Below are 21,905 nucleotides of genomic sequence, written 5' to 3'. Positions count from 1 at the left end.
AAAACTTCCAGCCCCGGTGGGAACACTGTTTCAAATGTCTACAGCTGCCTTGTGTAACACAGTAGCCGCTAGCCAACCATGTGTAGTTATTTAAATTTAGATTTAGATTAATTTAAATTAAAGAAACAATTACATGCAGTTCGTCAGTTACACCAGCCAGTACAGAAAGAATGTTTCCATCATCTCAGAAAGTTCTAGCATCAGCGCTGGTCTCGAGTCAGGATCACTGGTTCTCAACTCCTGCTGCTCTGGGAAGCTCATGATGACCCAAACACCCCACCACCACCAAAAAAAATGTTATTATGACTAGAAAGAGCAAAGCATATAATGTAGATTAAAATAATAATGTATATAGAACAAAAATTAAAAAGAGGATCTGGAACGAGGAATGGCTTTTGACTGAGAGCAGACAATACCAGAAAAATGTTTACCTGTGTTTTATTGACCATGCAAAGGCATTTCACTGCTTGGATCATAATCAGTTATGGATAGTGTTGCAAAGAATGTGCTTAATTGTGTTTATGTGGAATCTGTACAGAGACCAAGAGGCAGTTAGTTGTTCAAACAGAGGAGGGCACTATGTGGTTAAAAATCAAGAAAGGTGTGCATCAGCGTTGTATCCTTTCATCACACTTATTCAATCTGTATACTGAGCAAATCATTCAAGAGACTGGACTATATGAAGAAGAATTCAGCATGAGGGTTGGAGGAAGGTTCATTAGTAACTTACAATACAGAGATGATACAACCTTGCTTGCCGAAAGTGAAGAGGACTTAAAGCACTTACTGATGCAGATCAAAGACTACAGTCTTCAGTGTGGATTAAAACTCAACATAAAGAAAACAAAAATCCTCCCATCTGGACCAATAAGTAAGATCATGGTAAACAAAGAAAATACTGAAGTTGTCAAGGATTTCATTATACTTGAATCCATAATCAATGCCCCTGGAAGCAACAGTCAAGAAATCTGCTGCAAAAGACCTCTTTAAAGTGTTAAAAAGCAAAGATATCACTTTAAGGACTAAGGTGTGCCTGACCTGAGCAATGATATTCTCAATTGCCTCATGTGCACATGAAAGCTGGACAATGGACAAAGAAGATGAAAGAATTGGTGCCTTGGAATTATGGTGTAGACACATAATATTTAATACACCATGGACTGCCGGAAAAATCTGTCTTGGAAGACAACTTCAATCTTTTCTCCGTTGATAAGAACATTGGTTATTGGTCCAGTGGTGAAGATTTTTATTTTCTTTGCATTGAGATGCAATCCATACCGAAGGCTGTGGTCTTTGATCTTCATCAGGAAGTATTGTAAGTCCTCTTCACTTTCAGCAAGCAAGGTTGTTAATGAGTTTTCCTCCGGTCCTGATGCCACGTTTTTCTTCATTATAACCCAGCTTCTTGGATTATTTGCTCAGCATACAGGTTGAATAAGTATGGTGACAGAATACAACCTTGTCGCACACTTTTCTTAATTTTAAAACATTCAGTGTTCCCATGTTCTGTTCGAACAACTGCTTCTTGGTCCATGTACAGATTCCTCATGAGCACAGTTAAGTGTTCTGGAATACTCATTACTTCGCAATGTTGTCCATAGCTTGTCATGATCCACACAATCAAAAGCCTTTGCATAGTCAATAAAGCACAGGTAAACATCTCTCTGGTATTCTCTACTTTCCGCCAAGATATTTTGGACGTCAGCAGTGATACCCCTCATTCCACGTCCTCTTCTGAATCTGGCTTGAACCTGTGGAAGTTCTCTGTTAATGTATGCTTGCACCCATTTCTGTATTACCTTTAGTAAAACTTTACTTGCATGGGATATCAAAGAGATTGTCCGATGTTTTGTGCATTCTGTTGGGTCACTTCTCTTTGGAATGGGCACAAATACGGATCTCTTCCAATGAGTCGGCCAGGTAGTTGTCTTCCAGATTTCTTGGCATAGATGAGTGAGTGCTTCCAGTGCCGCCTCACTTTCTTGAAAGATTTCAATTTTTATTCCATCAATTCCTGGTGCCTTGTTTTTTGCCAATCCCTTCAATGCACCTTGGACTTCCTATCATTGGCTCTTGATCATATGCTACCTCTTGAAATGGTTGAACATCAACCATTTCCTTTTGGTACAGTGACTCTGAGTAGTTCCTCTATCTTCTTTTTTTTTTTTTTTCGGTCACACCTTAGTCTTTAATTTTTTTTTTCTTTTCTATTTTTATTGTGAATTGAGTGACAGTTCACAGGCAGATCATCAGTTTTACATTCAACAAATCATACACCTTGCTTCATTACTCTAATCCCTTCCATGTACCATCAGTAAACAGTATTTCTCCCTATTATTTTAGCTCTTTTTTTTTTTTTAACACTCAGGAATATATAATAATTCTGTAAGTCTGCCTCCTGGCCACCAGTTCTCAGTCATTCTCTTCCCATGAATCTAGAGTCCTCAGCCACTCCCTCTCTCCATGTCCCCATCTCTGCCTCCATCTCTAGTGTTGCTGCTTCTCTGGATAAGGTCCCACCTTCTGCTTGTGCTCTTCTCCCTTGACGGTCCTAAGGTCCTCTGCTCTTGGACTGTAAGATTAACTACTCCTTCATTTTTATTACAAAACTTCTACCTTTACAATTATGACAGTTACAATTAATCATGATAATAATTACTCACTATTGAATCATAAGAATCTTATCCCCATCTCTCTCTCTCTCTCTTTTTTTTTTTTGTAAGGTTTTTATTGTGGATTGAGTGAAAGTTTACAGGACATATCATCAGTTTTACATTCAACAAGTCACACCTTGTTTCATTACAATGATGATAATTCCCTCAATGTACCATCAGCTGACAGTATTTGTCTCTATTCACTTTAACTTTATTTAAAAAAATAAAACAAAACACTCAGGCATATATAATAATTTACACCTCCAAAGGGCACATTCTCAAGTCTGCCTCCTGGCCATCAGCTCTTAGTCCCTCTCTTCCCATGAATCTAGAGTCCTCAGCTGCTCCCTCTCTCCATGTCCCCATCTCTGCCTCCGTCTCTGGTGTCGCTGCTCTACTGGATAAGGTCCTGCAAGCCACGGACCTCACGAGGTGGTTGTGGAGGGATGTGACAGTGGAGTTCCTGGCCCAAGATAGAATTCCTGTTGGCCTCAGTGTTATCTATGTTCAGGGCACTCAATCCAGAAGTAGTTCATGGAGGCCCTTGATAAAGCTGGTTTCAGTGTCCGTTAGGATCCCAGGGCAGCTTGGGGCAAGGTGACTGGTTAAATGCAGGTCTGGTGGTCCTATGGGTTCTTTAGGTCTGGAGGCGAGCCTGCCTGAATCCAAGCACCAAAGCAGAGTAGCCAGCACCTGCCTCACACTGATGTGTCTACCAACCACGTGGCTCTGAACTCCCAGGGAGCAAGATCTGCGCTGGGGGTGGATGAGGGTGGGAGTGGGCCACACTTCTGATCACCAGTAGAGTGTGGGGAAAAGAAGAATCACACCTTTCCCATTGCCTGTGTGAATCTGCTCTGCCAGACCTCCTTCTGTTGCCAAAACTACTCACAAAAGTTCAAGACGGTTGTGCTGCATCTGGCCAGCCATTCACCAGTTTCTCTCTCTCACCATTCCTGCTCAGCTTCTCCTTCCAGCAAGCGCTCAAGCCTCTTCTCTAACTTTTCCTCTGAAGTTCAAGTTTCAGGATTTTCATCTGTGTCTGTTTCATTTGCTCTCATAGGTTTATTGTAAGGAGCCCTGGTGATATAATGAATTACAAGCTAGGTGGCTAACCACAAGATCAGCAGTTCAAATCTATCAGCCACTCTGAGGGCGCAAGATGAGGCTTTCTGCTCCTGTAAAGATTTACAGCCTCAGAAACAATATACAGGGTCACTATGAGTCAGAAACTGATTCATTGGCACATCATCACCACCACCACATTTTTTTGTAGAGGGTTCCTGTAGTACATCTACTTAGACCACCATCTAGCCAGCTCTTTTTCTTGGTGGTAGTAGGTCTCTCTCTGTTCAACTTTCTCTCTTTTTATCTCTTATAAGACAAAAGGTGATACCGGTCACACCCTAAGAAACTCCCCCTGCATTGAATTAAGACTGTGACCTGACTCTGGGTATCGCATAACACCCTAATCCCCTTACATCAGATCAGGGCTGATCACATCAGATCACATCTTGGGGGATGTTTACATCATTACATAACTGCTAAACCACTGAGGATCATGGCCCAGCCAAATCAATTGTTGTTGTTGTTAAGTGCCGTCAAGTCTGTTCTGACTCATAGGGATCCAATATGGGGGTTCTAAGGAATGACTGGTAAGTTTGAACTGCCAACCTTGTAGTTCAAACCAACCTTGCGGTCCTGTGCTTATCTTACTGCACCACACCAGGACTCTGACCAAGTCAATTGGGGGACACAATTCAATCCATACAGAAGAAATACAGCTAGAATCTTCCTTAGAAGCCAGGATACCAAGACTTTTTCTCCCATACTTTGAACATGTTATAAGGAAGAGACAATCCCTGGAGAAAGACCTCCTGCCTGGTGAAGGAAAAAAAGAGGAAGGCCCTCAGTGAGACAGATTGACACAGTGGCTACAACAATGGACTACAGACAGCAACGATTGTTAAAATGGCCCAAGACCAGGCAGTGTTCTGTTCTGTTGTACATAGGGTTCCTATGAGTCAGAACCAATTCCATGACACCCAACAACTGATAACAACAGTTTCCTTATCTGAAAAAGAAGGGCCATTAATCTACCCTGCCAGTAGCTGAGAGGAGTCCAGATTAAGTATGGAAAGGGCCTGGCCTTTAATGGCCACCTAATCAATGGTGATTATGAGATGAAGTAGGGAGAAACCCGCCTGGGCGTGGTGTTGCCCTATGAAGCCTAGTTGTTACCACTCTACTAGACCTTTGCTTATCAGAAAACTTTCTTTGGCCCACTTCCTCAGGGGGATTTTGAAAGGCAAAGGAAGATCAGGCTCAGTTTGGGAAGAAGTCAAGAAATAAGCATTTGTGGAAGTATTTCATAGCAATTAAGCACTGTTAGCTGGGAGCTAGACTTGGGGGTGGGAAAAACTGGACCTAGTATTATGTGGGAAGACCCCCCGACAAGATGGATAGGCCAAATGGCAGCATCGATGGACTCAAGCATCACAACAGTAGTGAGGTTGGCCCAGGATCGGGCAGTGTTTCATTCTGCTGTGCATAAGGTCGCTATGGGCAGGTGCCCACTCAATGGCACCTAACAACAACAACAACTAGTATGTGGCCAGAAAGGAATTCCCCATGCTGGAGAATGGCCTAGAGGATTTTTTAGGGAGTAAAGATCAGTATTCCATTGTTGGTTCTTCCTTGTTTCTTACTATGGGATACTCCCCTTCTGGGGCCTCAAATCGCCAGAAAAAGTGAGGTGTGTTCAGCAGCCATAAATTAGGTGTGGAGGGGCCTGGGCCATAGCCAGCATTGGGTGGGAGTGGAGGGAACAGGGAGAATAAATGGCCACAGTTCCAGGAAATCAGACAGAAAAGGTCACTGTGAATTGAATTGACTCAAGACATGAAAACAACAGATGGTGAAAAGAAATGTTAAGTCTATTTTCCTTGTAGATAAGGATTCTGGAGTTCACACCACATCCAAGACAGAAGCTCAAGTGATTCTGTTTGAGATGTTACAGAGAAGGGTGAACCTCCTCCCCATGAGCTGGTGGTTCACCCTAACAATGGGCATCTGGGTCATAGATGTGAGGCCTAATCATCTCAGTGGCCCTCAGCCCCACTTACTGCCCCATGTCTCTCATAGAAGGCGATGTCAGCTGAGCTGGACAACCAGAAGAAGAGAAACTGCAGGAGGGGGCAGGCAGAGTTGACTGGTGCTTCGGGTTGAACAGGAGCTTAGGAGAAGTCTCCTCTTGCCCAAAAGCAGGAGGAGCCAGCAGACTGTGTGGAGACCAGGCACTGATCCCTCAGATGGCCACGCCTCAAAGCTCGGACTTTGGATGACCTGAGTTAACAGGCAAGTCAGGCTGTGCCCCAGCTGCCTGAGGACCTGGCCTTGCTTTCTCAGTCCAGTCACAGCCACCATGCATGGGAAGACCTGGGTGCTTTCCCTGCTGCTCCTGCTGGACCTGGGGCTAGGATTTCAGAAGGTCCTGCCCCCACCCTGTGAGAGGTAGGGGGTAAGGGAGTATTGGATACGGGGCTGGGTCCAGAAGATTAAAATGAGATTTCAAGTGCTGGGGATCAATCCTTCAGAGGGAAGAGAAGGAATTAGAGTTTGTTATGTAGCAGGTCTTATGCCGGATGCTGTCTGCCCAGTACTGGGAAAAGATGTAGCTAGCTATGGATGGTCCAGTAGACTGCTGACCAAAGCCTGCCCTCTAAGCTGCTTCTTAAACTGTGCAGGGCTATCCTCAGTATTGTTCTAGCAAACTGTCTTCATGATTTCCCTAGTCTGGGTGTGAAAAGGGGTTAAGGAGCTGCCAAGTGTACCTGGGGTTAAGCCCTAACCCTGATACTCTGTGATGGGCAGCAGTCATTAAAAACCACTGCCATCGTGTCAATTCTCACTCTGTATAGGGTTTCTAAGGCTGTAAATCTTTATGGGAACAGAAAGCCTCATCCTTCTCCAAGGAGTAGCTGTGGTTTTGAACTGTGGATCTAGCAATTTATCAGTCCAATGCCAGGGCTCCTTGTGACCGTGGACAAGTCAGACCTAATTGCTCAGTCTGTTTCCACCTCCAAATAGCAGAAACTTGGCCCTGTCCTGGCTGCTGGAATCACAGGACATTATCTACCCTTCATTTCACCCCCACCCCGCTATATATGGAGCTCTGGTAGCATCGTGGTTACGAATCGGGCTGCGAACCGCAAGGTCAGCAGTTTGAAACTACCAGCTGTTCAGCGGGAGAAAGATGAGGTTTTCTGCTCCCCTAAAAACTTCTGGTGTGCCGTTGCTGGTTAATGCGGTAAACTGCAACATTGGTGTGGGCCGTTAAGGCCGGCAGTTCTAACTCGCCAGCTGCTCCTTGGAAACCCTGTACAGGGTCGCTATGAGTCAGAATTGACTCCATGGCACATAACCACCACCACTATTAGTGCGTCCGTCAGACTGCAAAGTCATTTGAACTGCAAGGTCAGTGGTTCAAGCTCACTAGTCGCTCCGTGGAAACATAGGGTCGCTATGGGTCAGAGTCAAGTCGACAGCACTTAACAACAACAACCGCTAGTTTCCTAGGGTGCAGCAGTGATCACAAAAACAAGGCCTCTGCCTTCATGGGCCTTACATTATAACCACGAACATTAATAATAGAAGATAAATGGTAATGTAAGCATTATTAAAAGTAAAGTTTAAGGGCAGCTCATGGAGGTAAGGAGAGAAGGTGTCTTTACGGAAGTGATGTTTGAGCAGAATTGTATAGATATGGGGGAAGGCAGTCCAGGCAAAAAAACTGCAATGCAAAGGCCCTGGGGACACCATCTGAGGACCAGGAACAAGGTCAGTGTGACTGGGGTAAGGAATAGAGGCCAGGAAGAAAGGCACAGAAGTGGGGTATTGGAATAGTTAAGAAGTGGTTCAACTTGAAGATTATGCTGAATCAATCACAAAATGTAAAATATTATATGAGACCACGGTTACAAAAAGTTATGAAAAGTTTATCTTGATGAAAGAAACATTCCGTGATGGTTACCTGGGGTGGGTGAGAAGGGAAAATTATTCACGGGCTAGAGAATACACAAATGGTAACATGGGTGATGAGGGAGGCCATATCCAAGATGGCCATTGGCAAAGGAAAGATGAAAGTAGAAGAAGACTCATGGAAGAGTGCAAGAAGGGAAGTGCATTGAGGTAAATACTGTTAACTTATGGTATGGAGGGGGTTGCAACCATTGGAATGAAACGAAGTGTACGATGTGTTGAATGGTAAACTGACAATCTGCTCTATTAACCTTCACTCAATTCACAACAAACAGTTAAAAAAGAATTGCTTCAATTTTGAACGTTGTTGTTGATTGATTGTGGAATATGAAAGAAAAATATTAAGTCTGGGCTAATAAGTAGATTTCATCCAGAGCCATTATCCTGACATCCTTGTCAAGAGAGCTGTGATCAAATCTCAGACTGACTGCTAAACATAGAAATAAGATTCTTCTGGTTCTCTCCAACCACTTCCAACCATCACCTCCAACCCCGGTCCACACCTGTGTCCAGTTCTCAGGAAACTCCCTTGACCAGTCTTTCCAGACTCTACTCTTCTGTTCTCCCCTGACAATCCCCCACCCCTGCCTGTCCCTGCAGCCAGATTTACTGCCATGGGAAACTCCTGTATCAAGTTCAGATGGCCAAACTCTTCCATGATGACAAGCAGTTTGTGGACATGCCACTGTCCAAGACCCCAGGTGAGAGAGTAGACTCCATTTTCTACAGAACCTTCCACCCAAAGGTGGCTGGAGGCAAGGCCAGGCAGAGAGGCTACTCTGGCTCAGGGAGGGAGTTGAGGTGGGACTCTCCTGACCCCACCTCTCCATTGCCCTCCAGACCAAGTCCTGCACAGTTTTGAAGAACTGGCCAGTGTACACAATGACAGCATCCCTAAACCGCTCCTGCAGGAGTTTGTTAGAAATAACTTCCTGGAAGCATGGCAGGAACTGCAGCCCTGGACTCCAGGGGACTGGAAAGACAGGTAAGGCCCTGGACAGGGAGCAGGAGAGGGGCACCTGGGGCAGGGTTGCTTCCCTGAACCTTGTGGGGCTCGTCCTCTTCCAGCCCCCAGTTCTTGCAGAATATCTCAGATGCCAAGTTGCGAGCCTGGGCAGGGGATCTTCACCAACTCTGGAAGAAACTGGGAAAAAAGGTACTGAAGCCCTAGACCTGTCCCCAGACCTGGTTGATTAGAAGGGCCCTGCAGAGGGTGATGCAAACTCAAGCCCCACAGCGCACCAGGCTGACCTCCTTTCCTGAGGACACCCATTCCTCCCCACCCAGGTTCCTGCACTAAATCCCTCTAGAAAGAGAATTTCTGAAGGAAGGTGCTCACTAACTTCTAACCATTCACTTCTGCCCAAAAGCCTTCCCCACAGTGCCCTAGGCAAGCCTAGCCGGCACTGCCTTCGGGCCACCCCTTGCTGCCTCTTGCACCACCTGGTTAACTGATCTGTCCACTTTGGAGCTCCTCAGGCAAGGACTTTGTCTTGTGAATACTAATTGTCATGATTACGGCTGACCTCTGTGCTTGGCACAGCCTGTTTTATCTCTTTGCTCAGAAGTGCAGAGCAGGCAGTAGTTGGCCCAAGTCTGCACAAGTGGGTGTCCCCCTCCCCCCCCAGTGGTACTCAGTTCCCCTACATTTGCTGGGGCTGCCTAGCTTACCCAGTTCCTTGGAAGAGCCCTGTGGACCCAGTTCCCTGTTAACCTCAAAATAACTGAGATCAGCTGACCTTTTCCCCACTAGCAGCCCCTCCCCCGCCACACACAGAACTATGCAGGGGACGAGCATAGAACATACCTGATGGGGACACACAGAAGCCCCCCAGCAGGGTCTCTGGTCCCACCTTTGCTTTCCCTTCAAATCTAGACAAAGGGTTGGGATTTTGTCCACACCTAGACCAGAGAATGGGTTTGGGGGCTGATCCCCTGGGCAGAAAAATGAGAGCTCAGGGAGCCAGGAGGGAATACTTCACCCCCCTCAGTTCACCTGGATCATAACAGTGGTGGAATACCTGCCTGGTTGGGTGATGGGCATTATCCATACCCTCTTATTTAGCATTTAATGTTAAATATTTACACTACAGAGACAGGCAAGTGGAAGGTGAGGAGGGCAGATGGGAGGTGAAAGGGCGGGGCTCCGGGCAGCCCTAGGCCTTGATCTTAGTCACAGGCTAGTCAGCATGCAACCCCAGGCCTTCTAGCTCCTGCCAAGCTAAGCAAGGCTTCTCCTCAATCCACTCTCTGGGGACTCCGGGTTTCCTAACTCCAGATAAAGCCAGAGGTTCTCAACCAGCCTGAGTGCTTCTCTCTGATCTACTCTAAACACCCTTTCATCGTACCTGGTGGGCGCTTTGCTGAGTTCTACTACTGGTAAGTGCAGGGGCCTGGTGGGGAACCATGGACACTGGACGTGTCCTGAGCAGGGTGGCCTCTGGTGAAGTGTGAGCTGTCCCTTCCTTCAGGGACTCCTACTGGGTGATGGAGGGTCTGCTCCTCTCGGAGATGCCTGAGACAGTGAAGGGTATGCTGCAGAATTTCCTGGACCTGGTGAAAATGTAAGAGGGGGTCCAGTAGGGAAGAGAAGCATGTGTCCATGCTTGGGACTGGCCAGGCCTCTGACACCAGGACAAGGGGCATCTCAGCAGCCTTCCTTCTTGGCAGTTACGGCCACATCCCCAATGGCGGGCGTGTGTACTACATACAGCGAAGCCAGCCCCCACTGTTGGCCCTGATGATGGACCGCTACCTGACACACACCAATGACACTGCCTTCTTAAGGTAGGTCCTGTCCCACCTCACCTCACCAGCACCACCATCCAGGACTGTGGGGCCTCCAGGAAGAGGGTGGGACAGGGCCTTGGGCTGAGGTGGTGCCTGGCTCCACCACAGGGAGAACATTGGGATCCTGGCCTTGGAACTGAGCTTTTGGAGTGAGAAGAGAAGTGTCAAAGTGAGCTCCAAGGGAAAGAGCTATGTTCTGAATCGCTATTATGTTCCTTATGGGGGACCCAGGTGAGAAACTGTGGGGCCTATCCTCAGTCTTGTGTCAGTTCATGCTGGTTTGAGCACCATATCACCCCTGGGAAGGAGTGTAAGTGGGTTAGCTTGACCTCTGGAGAAAAGAGAGCCCTGAGCAACCCATGGCTATGAGGGGATAGGGCAGACCCCCTTGGGACTCAGTCTCATCCCCAGTCAGGATGGCTCCAGGCTCCAGGCTCTAGCACAGAGGGGCTACTTGCCTACCCGGCCAGACAACTCACCTCCTCTCCTTGCCAGGCCAGAGTCCTTCAGCAAAGATACAGAGTTGGCGACCACCTTGCCAGAAGGTGAGTGGCAACAGGGTGCCGGCGGCCTCAGGGCTGAGACAGGGCATCTGTGGGGTGTGACAGGCCTGGCCATGCTGCCAGAACTGGCCAGGTACCTGCTCTCTGTCCACAGGCGACCGGGAGGCTCTATGGGCTGAGCTGAAGGCTGGAGCCGAGTCTGGGTGGGACTTCTCTTCCCGCTGGCTCTCTGGTGGCCAGAACCCCGACTCGCTCAGCAGCATCCGAACCAGCAAACTGGTACCTGTCGACCTCAATGCCTTCCTGTGCCAAGCGGAAGAGCTGATGGGCAGCTTCTACTTTAGACTGGGTGAGCACCCAGGGTAGGACAGGGAGAGGGACTGGTGAATTCCCTCTAGCTTCTCAGCCTGCTCAAACCCTCACCCTTAGTACCACCTAGTAGTAACCCACCCTTGTCTTCTCACCTCTCCTCTCTCCCTTCATTTGTACTTTGATGACCTCTAGAGCATGTGAAAGGAGCTCTAGTAGCATAATAGGTTGCCCATTAGGCTACTAACCACAAGGCCAGCAGTTCAAATCCACCAGCAGGTCCATGGGGAAAAGATGAGGCTTTCTGCTCCCATAAAGATTATCACCTCAGAAACCCTACACAGGGTCGCTGTGAGTTAGAACTGACTCCACAGCACATAACCACCACCAGGCAGGTGAGTGGACAGACAGACAGCCTAGCCACACCACCTTTCCCCAAGTAACTGCTCTTGACTCCCTCAGGAGGCTGGGCCCAGGAACAGGCTAGTGCACACCTTGGAAGTGGTTGCAGGGCCATGTGCTAAGGGAATTTCAGGGTCTTTGAAACCTGGTGGCACAGTGGTTAAGCACTCAGCTGCTAATTGCATCAGTGGTTTGGACCCACCAGGGAGAACCCTTGGAAACTCTATGAGGCAGTTCTACTCTTTCCAAGACGCTCACCTATCAGTCAGAATCAACCTGATGGGCAATGAATAACAGTGACACCTGGAATGTGGTGGCTTCAGATAGGCATGCCCTGATCTTCAGGTCTTCTCACCCACTGGGGAGAAACATAGGCCAGAATAGAGCCCTATGAGGCATGGGGCCCAAGGGCTAGGGCCCTAGTTGCTAGAGTCTGAAGGCAGTCCTGCTTCAGGGGATGATTTCCAAGCTACGAAGTACAGAAATTTACGAGCACAGCGTATGGAGGCCATGAAGGACATCCTGTGGGATGAGGAGAAAGGTGTCTGGTTCGACTATGACCTTGAGAATGGGAAGAGGAACCCAGAGTTTTACCCATCCAACCTCACTCCTCTCTGGGCCGGCTGCTTCTCTGACCCTGCTGCTTCGGACAAGGCTCTCAAGTACCTGGAGGTGAGGGTAATCACAAGGGAAGCTCTGTGACACAAGAGGGGGACTGCCTTCGCCCTCCTAGACTCTTGAGTAGTAAGGCCTCAGTAAGAGGCAGCCACCCACCCTTTTCTAGCCTGTGATTCCCACTGGAGTCACCAGGGGGAAGCTGTGAGCCAAGAAGAGCCAGCATCCTGGCTTCTGGTCCAGTTCCACCCACAGACATGATACCCGGAACCTTTTAGGACATTCAGATCCTGAACTACAAGCATGGAATCCCAACCTCTCTCCGGAAGACAGGCCAACAATGGGACTTCCCCAATGCCTGGGCTCCACTGCAGGACCTGGTTATTAGAGGTAGGGAAGCAGGGATAAAGCCTTGTCCCCCTAAGTATAGAGGGTGTGTCTCCTCCCCGGTACTGGGAGGGATAAACAAAGGATTTGGGATCCACTTACTTTACTTCTCTCGTTCCTGTGAGCCTTCACCTCCCACTCAACACCAGTATCTACTCCCACCTGTCCCTTGGGATCAGTTCTGGATTAAGAGCAGGTTTAGCCAGGAAGGAGACCTGAGACCTAGGGCCTCTTTCCTTCCTCTGGAGAATTCAGGGTCTCACATGGGGTGGGGGTCTAGGTCTGGCCAAGTCATCCTCACTCCGGACCCAGGAAGTAGCATTCCAGCTGGCCCAGAATTGGATCCGAACAAACTTTGATGTCTACTCCAAAACGTTAGCCATGTATGAGAAGGTAAGTTGCCCTGTGCCCAGTCCCGCTGGGACTTCTTTGTGGGCATGACATGGGAAGTGTCAGCCTTTGGAAAGCCTAGGGTCAACAAGTCAAGGATGGTGGTGGCACCAAGTGGCCATTCTTGAGCACTGCAGGAGTCAGAGCTACAGGTCAGAGGGTTTCTTCTAAGGGGGTGCCCATTCCTTTGCCCATTTGGGCTGGGTGGTGGAGATGGGGGTACTGTCTGATCCTCGGCCTGCCTCTTCTCCCCAGTATGACATCAGCAATGGTGGACAACCAGGAGGCGGAGGGGAGTATGAAGTTCAGGTGAGTGGGCCAGGAGTGAACTTCTCACACATAACTCCAGGGCTCTATTGTTCCCAACTGAGCATGAATTCCCTTATTCAGGCTTCAGTTTCCTCACCTGTAGGCAGGTCCATGGGGGAGGAGCCTGATTCGACTGGTACCCCTTTGCACCTCTGGGGTTAGGCAGGCCAGAGGCCCGGGGTAGATCACATAGCCCCAGAGAACTTGACTCACTGGACATTCCTCTCCAGGAGGGGTTTGGCTGGACCAACGGAGTGGTTCTGATGCTCTTGGACCACTATGGTGACCGGCTGACCTCGGGGGCCTGGTCAGCTCTCCAGGAACCCCATTACCTGCTGGTGGCCCTCGTGCTCAACCTCCTGCAATGGTGGTGGTGATGGCATTTCCCATCAGCCTCCACTCCTATCTGGCTCCAGTTCCTGCCTCAATAAACCTCTGTCATCTCCTACCTCTCACCCGCTCTCCTGCTCTCCTCTCTCCATGAGACCGGATACCCTGCCTGCTTCCCAGCCAGCCCTCTGCTAAAGTGAGGGCAGGATAACAACCCAAGTTGAGAGTTGGGGCCTGAGACTCTTCTGGATCCTTTTTTTAAAAAAAAACAAAAAACACACCTCACTTCCATCAAGTGAATTCCATCTCATAGCAACCCTAAGTAAGATTTCCAAGACTGAATCTTCACCAAAACAAATAGCTTCATCTCTCTCCTGAACCACTAACCTTAGGTGAACAGCTTTAACTCACTCCTAACTCACCCTAACTTACCCAGAAGTCCTAACTCACAGTGCTGCCAGGGCTTGCTCCTTTGTTGTTGTTAAGTGCTGTCGAGTCGGTTCCAACGTTTAGTGACCCTGCATAGGGTTTCCCAGGAGCACCTGATGACTTGGAAGCACGGACTTTGAAATTCAAACTGACTTTGTGGTCCAGTGCATTATTAACCCACCAGTCACACCAGGGCTCAGGGCTCCTTTGTTGTTGTTGTTGTTGTTGTTGTTGTGTGCCGTGGAGTCGGTTCCAACTCATAGGGACCCTGCACAGGGTTTCCAAGGCTGTTAATCTTTACGGGAGCAGAACGCCTCATCTTTCTCCTGCGGAGCAACTGGTAGTTTCGAACTGTTGACCTTGCGGTTCGCAGCCCGATTCGTAACCACTACGCTACCAGAGCTCCTTTACTAGGGTAGAAATATTGTTTTGGGGAGAACACTTGAACTTCTTATCACAAGTATCCCAGTTTCATACACCCCACACAACCTGGGTCCCCTAAACACTTACATACTCCAAATGCTTTATTGTTCTGCTGAAATGCTTACAAATACTGAAAAACACCCAGCCCAGGCCCAGGCAACCATGGGCCCAGGTGCTGGAGAGGAGCAGGGGAGGTGGTGTTAGTGTTAAGGCGTGAAGGGCTGCTTGTTTGCTTGCTCTTTCCCTTTCCATCACCCTTCCTGGGCAGAGGGGAGAGCAGGCCAGAGCTCAGGCCCTTCATCTTCACTTCCTCTCCTACCCAGGCTTCCTTTCAGGGAGCCACTGAGACGCTCTACCCTGTACAGAACCAAGGAGGGCTGTCCAGCTTCGCCTCCCATCATACACATCGTCCCTCTGCTGGGCATCCGCTCTCCCTCCCAGGTTCATACCTTCTGGCTCTAAGCAAGGCACGAGTGGATGGGAGAGGGTTACTTGGGGCTGGCAGGCTGTGCGTCAGGGCCTGGAGACACAGGCAGGGGCAGGTGGAAGGTGCCCAGGGGCCTGGGCTGGAGAGATGGCGGCATGTACCCTTGGATGAGGCCCACAGGCTAAAGTGGGTGCTAAGTCACAGCACCATGGCAATGAGCATAACCATGGTGATGAAACAGTCACTATGGGGACCACTGAGGATGGGTCTGCAACAGGGGGTGGGGCTGGGACCTCAAGGATGACTCACCTCTTTCTCTGGCCCTTGAGCCAGAAAAAAATTTTTTTAAGTCAGGAAAATGATGGGGATGGAGTGGAGTTGAAAACTATACCGTCTGAGCCGTTACCCCACTCTAGATGTGGCTCTGTCAGCTCCCAAGACCCCTGCACAGGGAGCTGAAGCAAGAGGGGATCTTTGGCAGATTCTGGTACCATAATTTGTCCTTTACGAAAGAAAACAGGCTGGAGAATCAGGAACCAGCTCAAAGCGGGAGCTCTCTCTGGAGTAATTCCATGGCCTTCGTCCCTGGCTAGGTCCTGGAACCGTTATTGCAGATTCCAGATCTTTCTTCTCTTGGCTGGTTCTCAACAGGCTAGAGCCTGGAAACTCTGAACCACACTCCTCACAGAATATGACAGGCCTTGTACCCCTGGCCCCACTCTCCCCTCCCAGGCCTGGAAGGTGCGGGGCATTGCTGTGGGGCTGTCTCCAGAGCAGGCAGAGCAGCAGGTGGCTGGGCATGGGTCCAGGGAGGCCCACAGGGTCAGTTCATGAACTGAGTGTAGCCCTCCGCCCCGGTGACAATGACATCCATCCAGATGCGCATGGCTTCTGCAGAAGGGGCCACCATGTAGTACAGCCGGTCATGGGTCTTCACACAGAAAGTGAGGCCTGGGTTTGGGCTCTGCCAAGGGGAGAGACAAGAATCTGAGAGGACTTGGATGCCTCCAAGTTTGTCCCTGCCCTTCCTCACTCTCAGGAAGCCCTGGAGCTCAGGCTGAAACCCCACCAGCCTATATGGGCTCCAGGCTGGATGTTCCTGGGTTGTCCCTGATTCTCCCAGTCTCTTTAGACACTGGTCAGGATAATACCAAGGTCAGACTAAAAGTGAATACCAAGAGAACCAGATCCAAAGGACAGAGCAAAGGGAACCAAGGGTCCCCTCTTGGCCAAAAAAAGGGGCAAATGAGAAAAGTAATAAGAGGGTTGCTGGACTCCAGGGTCCCCAGAGGAGCTCAGAGATCAGGGCATTTGGGTGGATGGTCTCTGTTTATCTATTCCACTCTATCCTCTAGTCTCTGAGGACCCTACACACCCAAGCCCACCTGCCACCATCTCCCAAGAGATAAGGAGCTAGCAGGGCTCAGGCTCAGGGGCTTCCTGTTCTCCCAGCCCACCTCCCACCTCCTTCAGGCCTGGGACAGGGGGTTGAGGGGAGAGTCAAGGGTCAGAGGCTGGTGGGGTACAGGAAGCATTAATAAGTAGTAGTTCTGGTTACAGGTATAGGTGGTACCTCAGTCACCATAGTGAAGCTGAAAAAGCTCTTCTGGGGAAGGGGAGAGGGAGAGAGGAAGAGAAAGTTTTAAAGAGGACAAGGACTGGGCAGAGCCTCTGAAGAGGAAATATTGCAGGCAGGCCTCTGCTCCCAGAGCCCTCTGGGCCCACCCTCCCCAGACCAGTCCCCCCGGGCCCCTGGCGCCCTCCACCGCTGACCTTGGCTGCACTACGAAGGTGGTCATAGTACACCTCTTCAATGGCCTGGAAGTAGATGACCCCCTTCAGCTTCGTCTCATGCTTGTCTGCAAAGGAAAAGAAAGGCCAGGCTGAGGAGGCCTGTTGCACCTCAGGCGAAGTCCCACCACTGACAGTTCCCAGGAGCCTCAGTTTTTCCATTTGGGAACTGAGGTTTTGGTCCCCTTGGCCTCCCAAACACTGCCTTGCACACAGCCCTGAAAGTACAGATTAAGCTCAGCCTCATTTAATAATCACAGAGAACTAACTGCAAATTAGAACCACAGTGAAATGCCACAGTGCACGCTGCCATGCTCACGGAGTAATGAGTGGGAATATAAATGGGCAGAACCCTATGGACAACTTGGCCATGCCGCTCAAAAGTAGAGAGGCATTTACCCTTTGACCTTTTGACCGGATGATTGTACAAAATGAAATGTACAAAATGAAAAATGTACAAGATTATTTATTATGGGTAGCCACAAAAGACTGGACACAAGCAATGGGTCCATCACCAGCAGATTAGTAAACAAATTATAGTATACCACTCAGAATCATGAAAAAGACCAGGTGCACTGGTCGGATAGAGACTAGTGGATCCCCCTAGACGATGACCCTTAGGCACCCTTCAGGTCTAGAAATGAACTCAATTTTCAGTCCAACAATAGACAAATCTAACAATAACACTAGTGACCTATAATACCTTAGAATTAATCAACCAGTGGAGACCAACAGGGAAGCACTTACCCCAGGACAAAGTTCAGAAAGGTTAGAAAAGGAGGAGGAATGGAAACAGGAAACACAGGAAGTGGGATAAGTGATGAGGTGAAACAAAATGTGCATCAACTGTGAATGGAAAATGGATCTAGTCTGTAAACATTCACCCAATTCACAACAAGAAATTAAAAAAAATATAAAGCCTTGAGAAAGGATGGAAGAAGTTTTTAAAAAATTATAGTGCACCATATGATGGATACATAAAATGACCAAGAAATTCCAAACATGGATATACTACAGAACTATACCTCTAAAAGACACAAAATCTATAATGGCTACAGGGGAAGGAGGAGGGAAAATTATTCATGGGCTAGAGGGTAGACACATGTTAACATGGGTGACAGGGCTGGTAATATACAACAAGAGAGAAGTTAACAGAGGAAAGATGAAGGTAGAGGGAGTCACTGGGAGGAAAATGAATAGAATAAATACCTCCAACTGATGGTACACAGAGGAGATTGCAATCACTTAATGAAGCAAAGTATATGATTTTTTTAAATGTAAAACTAACGATCTGCTCTGAAAACCTTCACTCAATTCACAATAAAAAGTTTGTCTTTTTTTCTTAAAGGGATTGCAATCAATGAGATGAAACAAAATGTGCATGAATTGTTAAATGAAAAACTGATCTACTCTATAAACCTTTACCCAATTCACAATAAAAAGTTAAAAACATATAAAGACTTAAGATAGGATGGGAAATAAATCATAGTGAGCCATATATAGAAAAAAATTCTAGTATACCATTTGATGGATATATAAAATGACACAGAAATATCTGCTGTAGGTATGGTACAGAAATATATAAAAGTACATCCAGATAGAAATATCTAGATACAGATATATCTGATTGGAAACGGTCTCTAACATGTAAGGAGGAAAATAAGGAACGTAGTGTATGTGATCTTTTGAATAAGAAAAAAGAGAAAGTCAAAATAGGTGTTTGCATTGGTTCAGATTCTGAATAAATTCCAAAAGGACACACGAGAGATTAATGCAAGTTATTACTTGCTGGAGCAGGGGCATAATTCTCGATTATTCTGTGACTTCTGAACCATATGAATGCATTTACCTATTACGCTAAAATTTCAGAAGGAAAGGAGGGCTAGGGTAGAGGGATGAGGTAGGAAAACCAGCAAAACTGGAGGTGACAGCTCAGGAGGTGGGAGGAGAGGCCTGGGCCTTCTTGTCTGTGGACACACTGCTCAGTGCACTGCGGTGCTGGCCTTTACAGAGGGCTGGAATGTTCATGGAAAGGTCTCGCAAATCACTGCTCAGGTCTGAGAGATGGAAGCATGCTCTCCCCATGGGCCCTTCCTCTGCCCTCCCTGAGTCCTCATTCCCCTGGATCACTGCTAGAGTCTCCAAACGTGCCCAACGCCATCCTCTGCCCCTTCAGCCCATCCTCCATGATACTGAGCAGGAAGCTTCCTAAAGCAAGTCTGATGCTCAGATTCCCCAGCTCATAAACTGCAGAAACCAGCAGCCCCCTGGGTTTGGTGGTGGTGGTGTGCCATGGAGTCTGGAGGGTTTCCGAGGCTATACATCTTTACAGGAGCAGAAAGTCTCATCTTTTTCCCACAGAGCAGCTGGTAGATTCGAACTGATGACCTTGCTGCTAACAACCCAACTTGTAATCACTACACTACCAGAGCACGTGGGTTTGGCAAAGGCTATTTATAGATCAGTGCCAACACTGCCCTCCAGCTGGCCTCACAACCCTCCCCAGCACCAACCATAGGTTCTATCTTGCCAAGGTTAACATGCTCATTCCCTTAGCAACATGCAACCATTAGAAGGTCTCCTCTAACCCATTCCCTTGGCAAGATAAGTAAACTTCAAGACCCATTATGAATGTCCACCTGTGATGAACGCTTGCACACTCTGAAGCTCCCACAGCACGAGCATCCTCTACATAGGACTTCCTATGAATCTGTACCCTCCTTTACCCACCTGTCGGTCTACCTGCCTCACACCGGCACCCATATGGCTGGCACACAGTGGGTGCTCAATGTTGAATGAGTCCTAAGCCCTGGGATTCAAAGATACGCCCAAGACATTTCTCTTAGGCATCACCAATCCAAAGGGAAAGAAAGTGCAACTCAGGGTTCAAATCTGCCATTACTAGCAGTGTGATCTTGGGCATGGCTTAGGGGGCTCCATTAACAGGGATGAGCCATAGGATGTCATGACGATTAGATGAGAGAGCACATTCAGAGTGTTCAGCATGGTGTCTGGCACACAGTATGGGACACTCACTGGTCATTACATCACTATCCTCTGGGCTGATGTCACATAGCAGAATGGACCTGAAGTAAGGCAGGAATCAGGGAAGGCAGGAGCCATCCAAGTGAGGTGGGTTCTAACCTGGACCCTGCAATTGGGAGGAGGACCCAGCAAAGGCAGGGGGCAGGTTCAAGGCAGGAAGTGACAAGGCACAGCCTGGGCCCTGATCCAGCTGCAGGTCCATCCCCAACATCTCCCCTGTGGACAAGGACCAGTCCCACCCAATCCAACACAGGCTTTCAAAATCCTCAGTCCTTCTAGCCACCATTCTGTCCCCGCCCCATCCCTTCAACAAGCTCCTGCCTCCACTTCCTCTACTTCCTTTACCACCCACCCATCCTCTGGCTTGCCACCCCAAGCATGGCGGAAACCTCTTGACAAGCCCATCCCTAAATCAAACTAATGATCTCTTGGGTCCACAGCATTCTTGGCCTTGTTGCAGCATCTGCCGTGGCTGTGACACTCCCTGCTGTTCTGGCCGGCTTCCTTCCCTGTTTCTGCCCTACTTCTGAGCCTGGTCTCCTTTGCCTAGCACCTAGCAAAGGTGTTAGTCTTGGTGCCAGCTTCCCATCTCTGGCCGCTTCAATAAGGGCAGGCCAGACCCATGGGGCTGCGACCCTCTCTCCCGCTCTTCTCTGCTCTGGAGTTGATGGCTCAGGTTCAGTCTGGGCTCTGCCTCTCTGGAGCTGTGAGACCTTGGGGTTTTTGGGGTTTTTTCACCTTGGGCATTTTACTTAATTTCTCTGGACCTTGTTTTCCTCATCTGTAAAATGGGGATAAAAACAGTGATTTCCTCACAGGGTTATTCTGAAGAGTAAATGATGATACATGCAGAGTGCCTAGCATAGCACCTGGCCCACTAGAAATACTGGTATTGTTCCAACAAATTCAATGGTCACTTTCCCCTAACCCTGACCAGAGTCACTCCAAGCTCAATGTGCCTAAAATGGAACTCTTTTCCCCAGGCCTGCTTCTCCCTCAACCATTAAAGTCCCTTTGCTTTGCCAGTCTCTGCCTCTCCCGCCTCCCCACACCAGGGTGGTGAGGGAAGGCTTCTTAGAGGGGGTAGAAATTGATAAGGGACCAGGTTAGAGGTTAAAGCTAGGCATCCCAGGCCTGGGTGTCTCTGGCACCAAACCTTCCAGATCCCTCCTTCCTTCCAGGCACCTAAAAGGATTGCACTTCCTGGCTTTGGGGTGGATGGGAGCAAACAGTCCAACCATGGGGTTGGACAGATGTGTTACTTTCTGGCTTGGGCATTTAATGTTAATGCAAGACACACCAGGCCTCTCTTCCTCTAACACTTCAACCAACGATGTTCCAGAAAGGTGTGAGCTCTGAAATAGACTATTCTGACGGGTATGAGTCCTCACTAACCCACAGCAGAATCAGGAGCAAGAAAGAAAACTTAGTAGTTTCAAGCCACTAGGGCTTAAGGATTGGTTGTTACTACAGGACAATGAGCCTTTCTTGACTAGGGCATGAGACAGCATCCTACGCTCTGTGTGAGAAAAGTCCATAGAAAGTTCTGGCTGGACAACCACACTGGAGTCTGGAGTAGAGAGAGCTAAGGGGCATGCTGGGCCAGTCTGTGCATCCCCATTGCTGTCCTGAGGACTGCTTGGTGCTGCTCATCTGCACAGCTTAGAGCCCCAGAAGGAACTTGGCCAAGGGGTATCCCCAGCCCAACCTGGACCATGAGGGCCCCATCTGCTAGGGTGTCCCCTACCTGCACATTTCTTTTGCTTTGTTTCAACTTTTTGTTCAGTGTCTGCCTCTCTGACATTAAGCTCCAAGGGGCAGAGTGGTGGCCCTCTTGCTTACCCCTGAAGCCTAGAACAAAGCCTGTCACTTTCCAGTTGGTCAAGGATATGAGTGAATGACAGCAAGAAAGAAATGGAGGTGAACCAGGTACACTTTGCACATTTTACAGAGAGGGGAGATCAAGTCCCAGCCCAAGTCTCTAGCCCTCAACTTGGAAACCTGGCTCCTTTCAGAACCACAGGAAACAGCCACCAGCTGTCTTAAGTGACAAAGCCCAGG

The 21,905-nt window shown here is 48.6% G+C and overlaps 2 protein-coding genes across 4 annotated transcripts in view; one reads left to right on the top strand and one right to left on the bottom strand.

Annotated features, from left to right (window-relative positions):
* Nucleotides 1–6,078: 6,078 nt before the first annotated feature.
* Nucleotides 6,079–13,776, top strand: TREH (trehalase (brush-border membrane glycoprotein)). The gene is made up of 15 exons (XM_006833987.1): nt 6,079–6,167; nt 8,295–8,395; nt 8,535–8,679; nt 8,763–8,850; nt 9,973–10,073; nt 10,166–10,258; nt 10,365–10,481; nt 10,593–10,715; nt 10,980–11,029; nt 11,142–11,336; nt 12,153–12,370; nt 12,592–12,703; nt 12,981–13,093; nt 13,346–13,399; nt 13,630–13,776. Exons 1-15 carry the CDS (start codon nt 6,079–6,081, stop codon nt 13,774–13,776), a joined length of 1,746 nt encoding a protein of 581 aa, XP_006834050.1.
* A 2,041-nt stretch (nt 13,777–15,817) lies between these two features.
* PHLDB1 (pleckstrin homology-like domain, family B, member 1) overlaps nt 15,818–21,905 on the bottom strand; it is a 40,705-nt gene continuing 34,617 nt past the window's right edge. For 2 of the 3 annotated variants that reach the window (XM_006833890.1, XM_006833889.1), the window contains 2 exons: nt 16,782–16,867; nt 15,818–15,972 (listed from right to left, as the gene is read on the bottom strand). In XM_006833890.1, coding sequence (XP_006833953.1) covers nt 15,832–15,972; nt 16,782–16,867 — 227 coding nt within the window. In that variant the 3' untranslated portion in view covers nt 15,818–15,831. Of the gene's footprint in view, nt 15,973–16,581; nt 16,615–16,781; nt 16,868–21,905 lie in introns of all 3 variants that reach the window. The other variant, XM_006833888.1, reaches the window with a different exon arrangement.

The sequence above is a fragment of the Chrysochloris asiatica genome, unplaced genomic scaffold (genome assembly GCF_000296735.1).
Source record: "Chrysochloris asiatica unplaced genomic scaffold, ChrAsi1.0 scaffold00008, whole genome shotgun sequence".
NCBI lineage: Eukaryota > Metazoa > Chordata > Mammalia > Afrosoricida > Chrysochloridae > Chrysochloris > Chrysochloris asiatica.
Note: the sequence above shows the minus strand (reverse complement) of the source record. Positions and strands in the feature narration are given on the sequence as shown.

What these genes read in the sequence shown, in the direction of transcription:
- TREH (XM_006833987.1), top strand. Translation starts at nt 6,079, where the DNA reads ATGCATGGGAAGACCTGGGTGCTTTCCCTGCTGCTCCTGCTGGACCTG. An exon ending in GCCACTGTCCAAGACCCCAG is followed by an intron (nt 8,396 to 8,534) that starts GTGAGAGAGTAG and finishes ATTGCCCTCCAG; the next exon opens with ACCAAGTCCTGCACAGTTTT. An exon ending in GCAGGACCTGGTTATTAGAG is followed by an intron (nt 12,704 to 12,980) that starts GTAGGGAAGCAG and finishes GTGGGGGTCTAG; the next exon opens with GTCTGGCCAAGTCATCCTCA.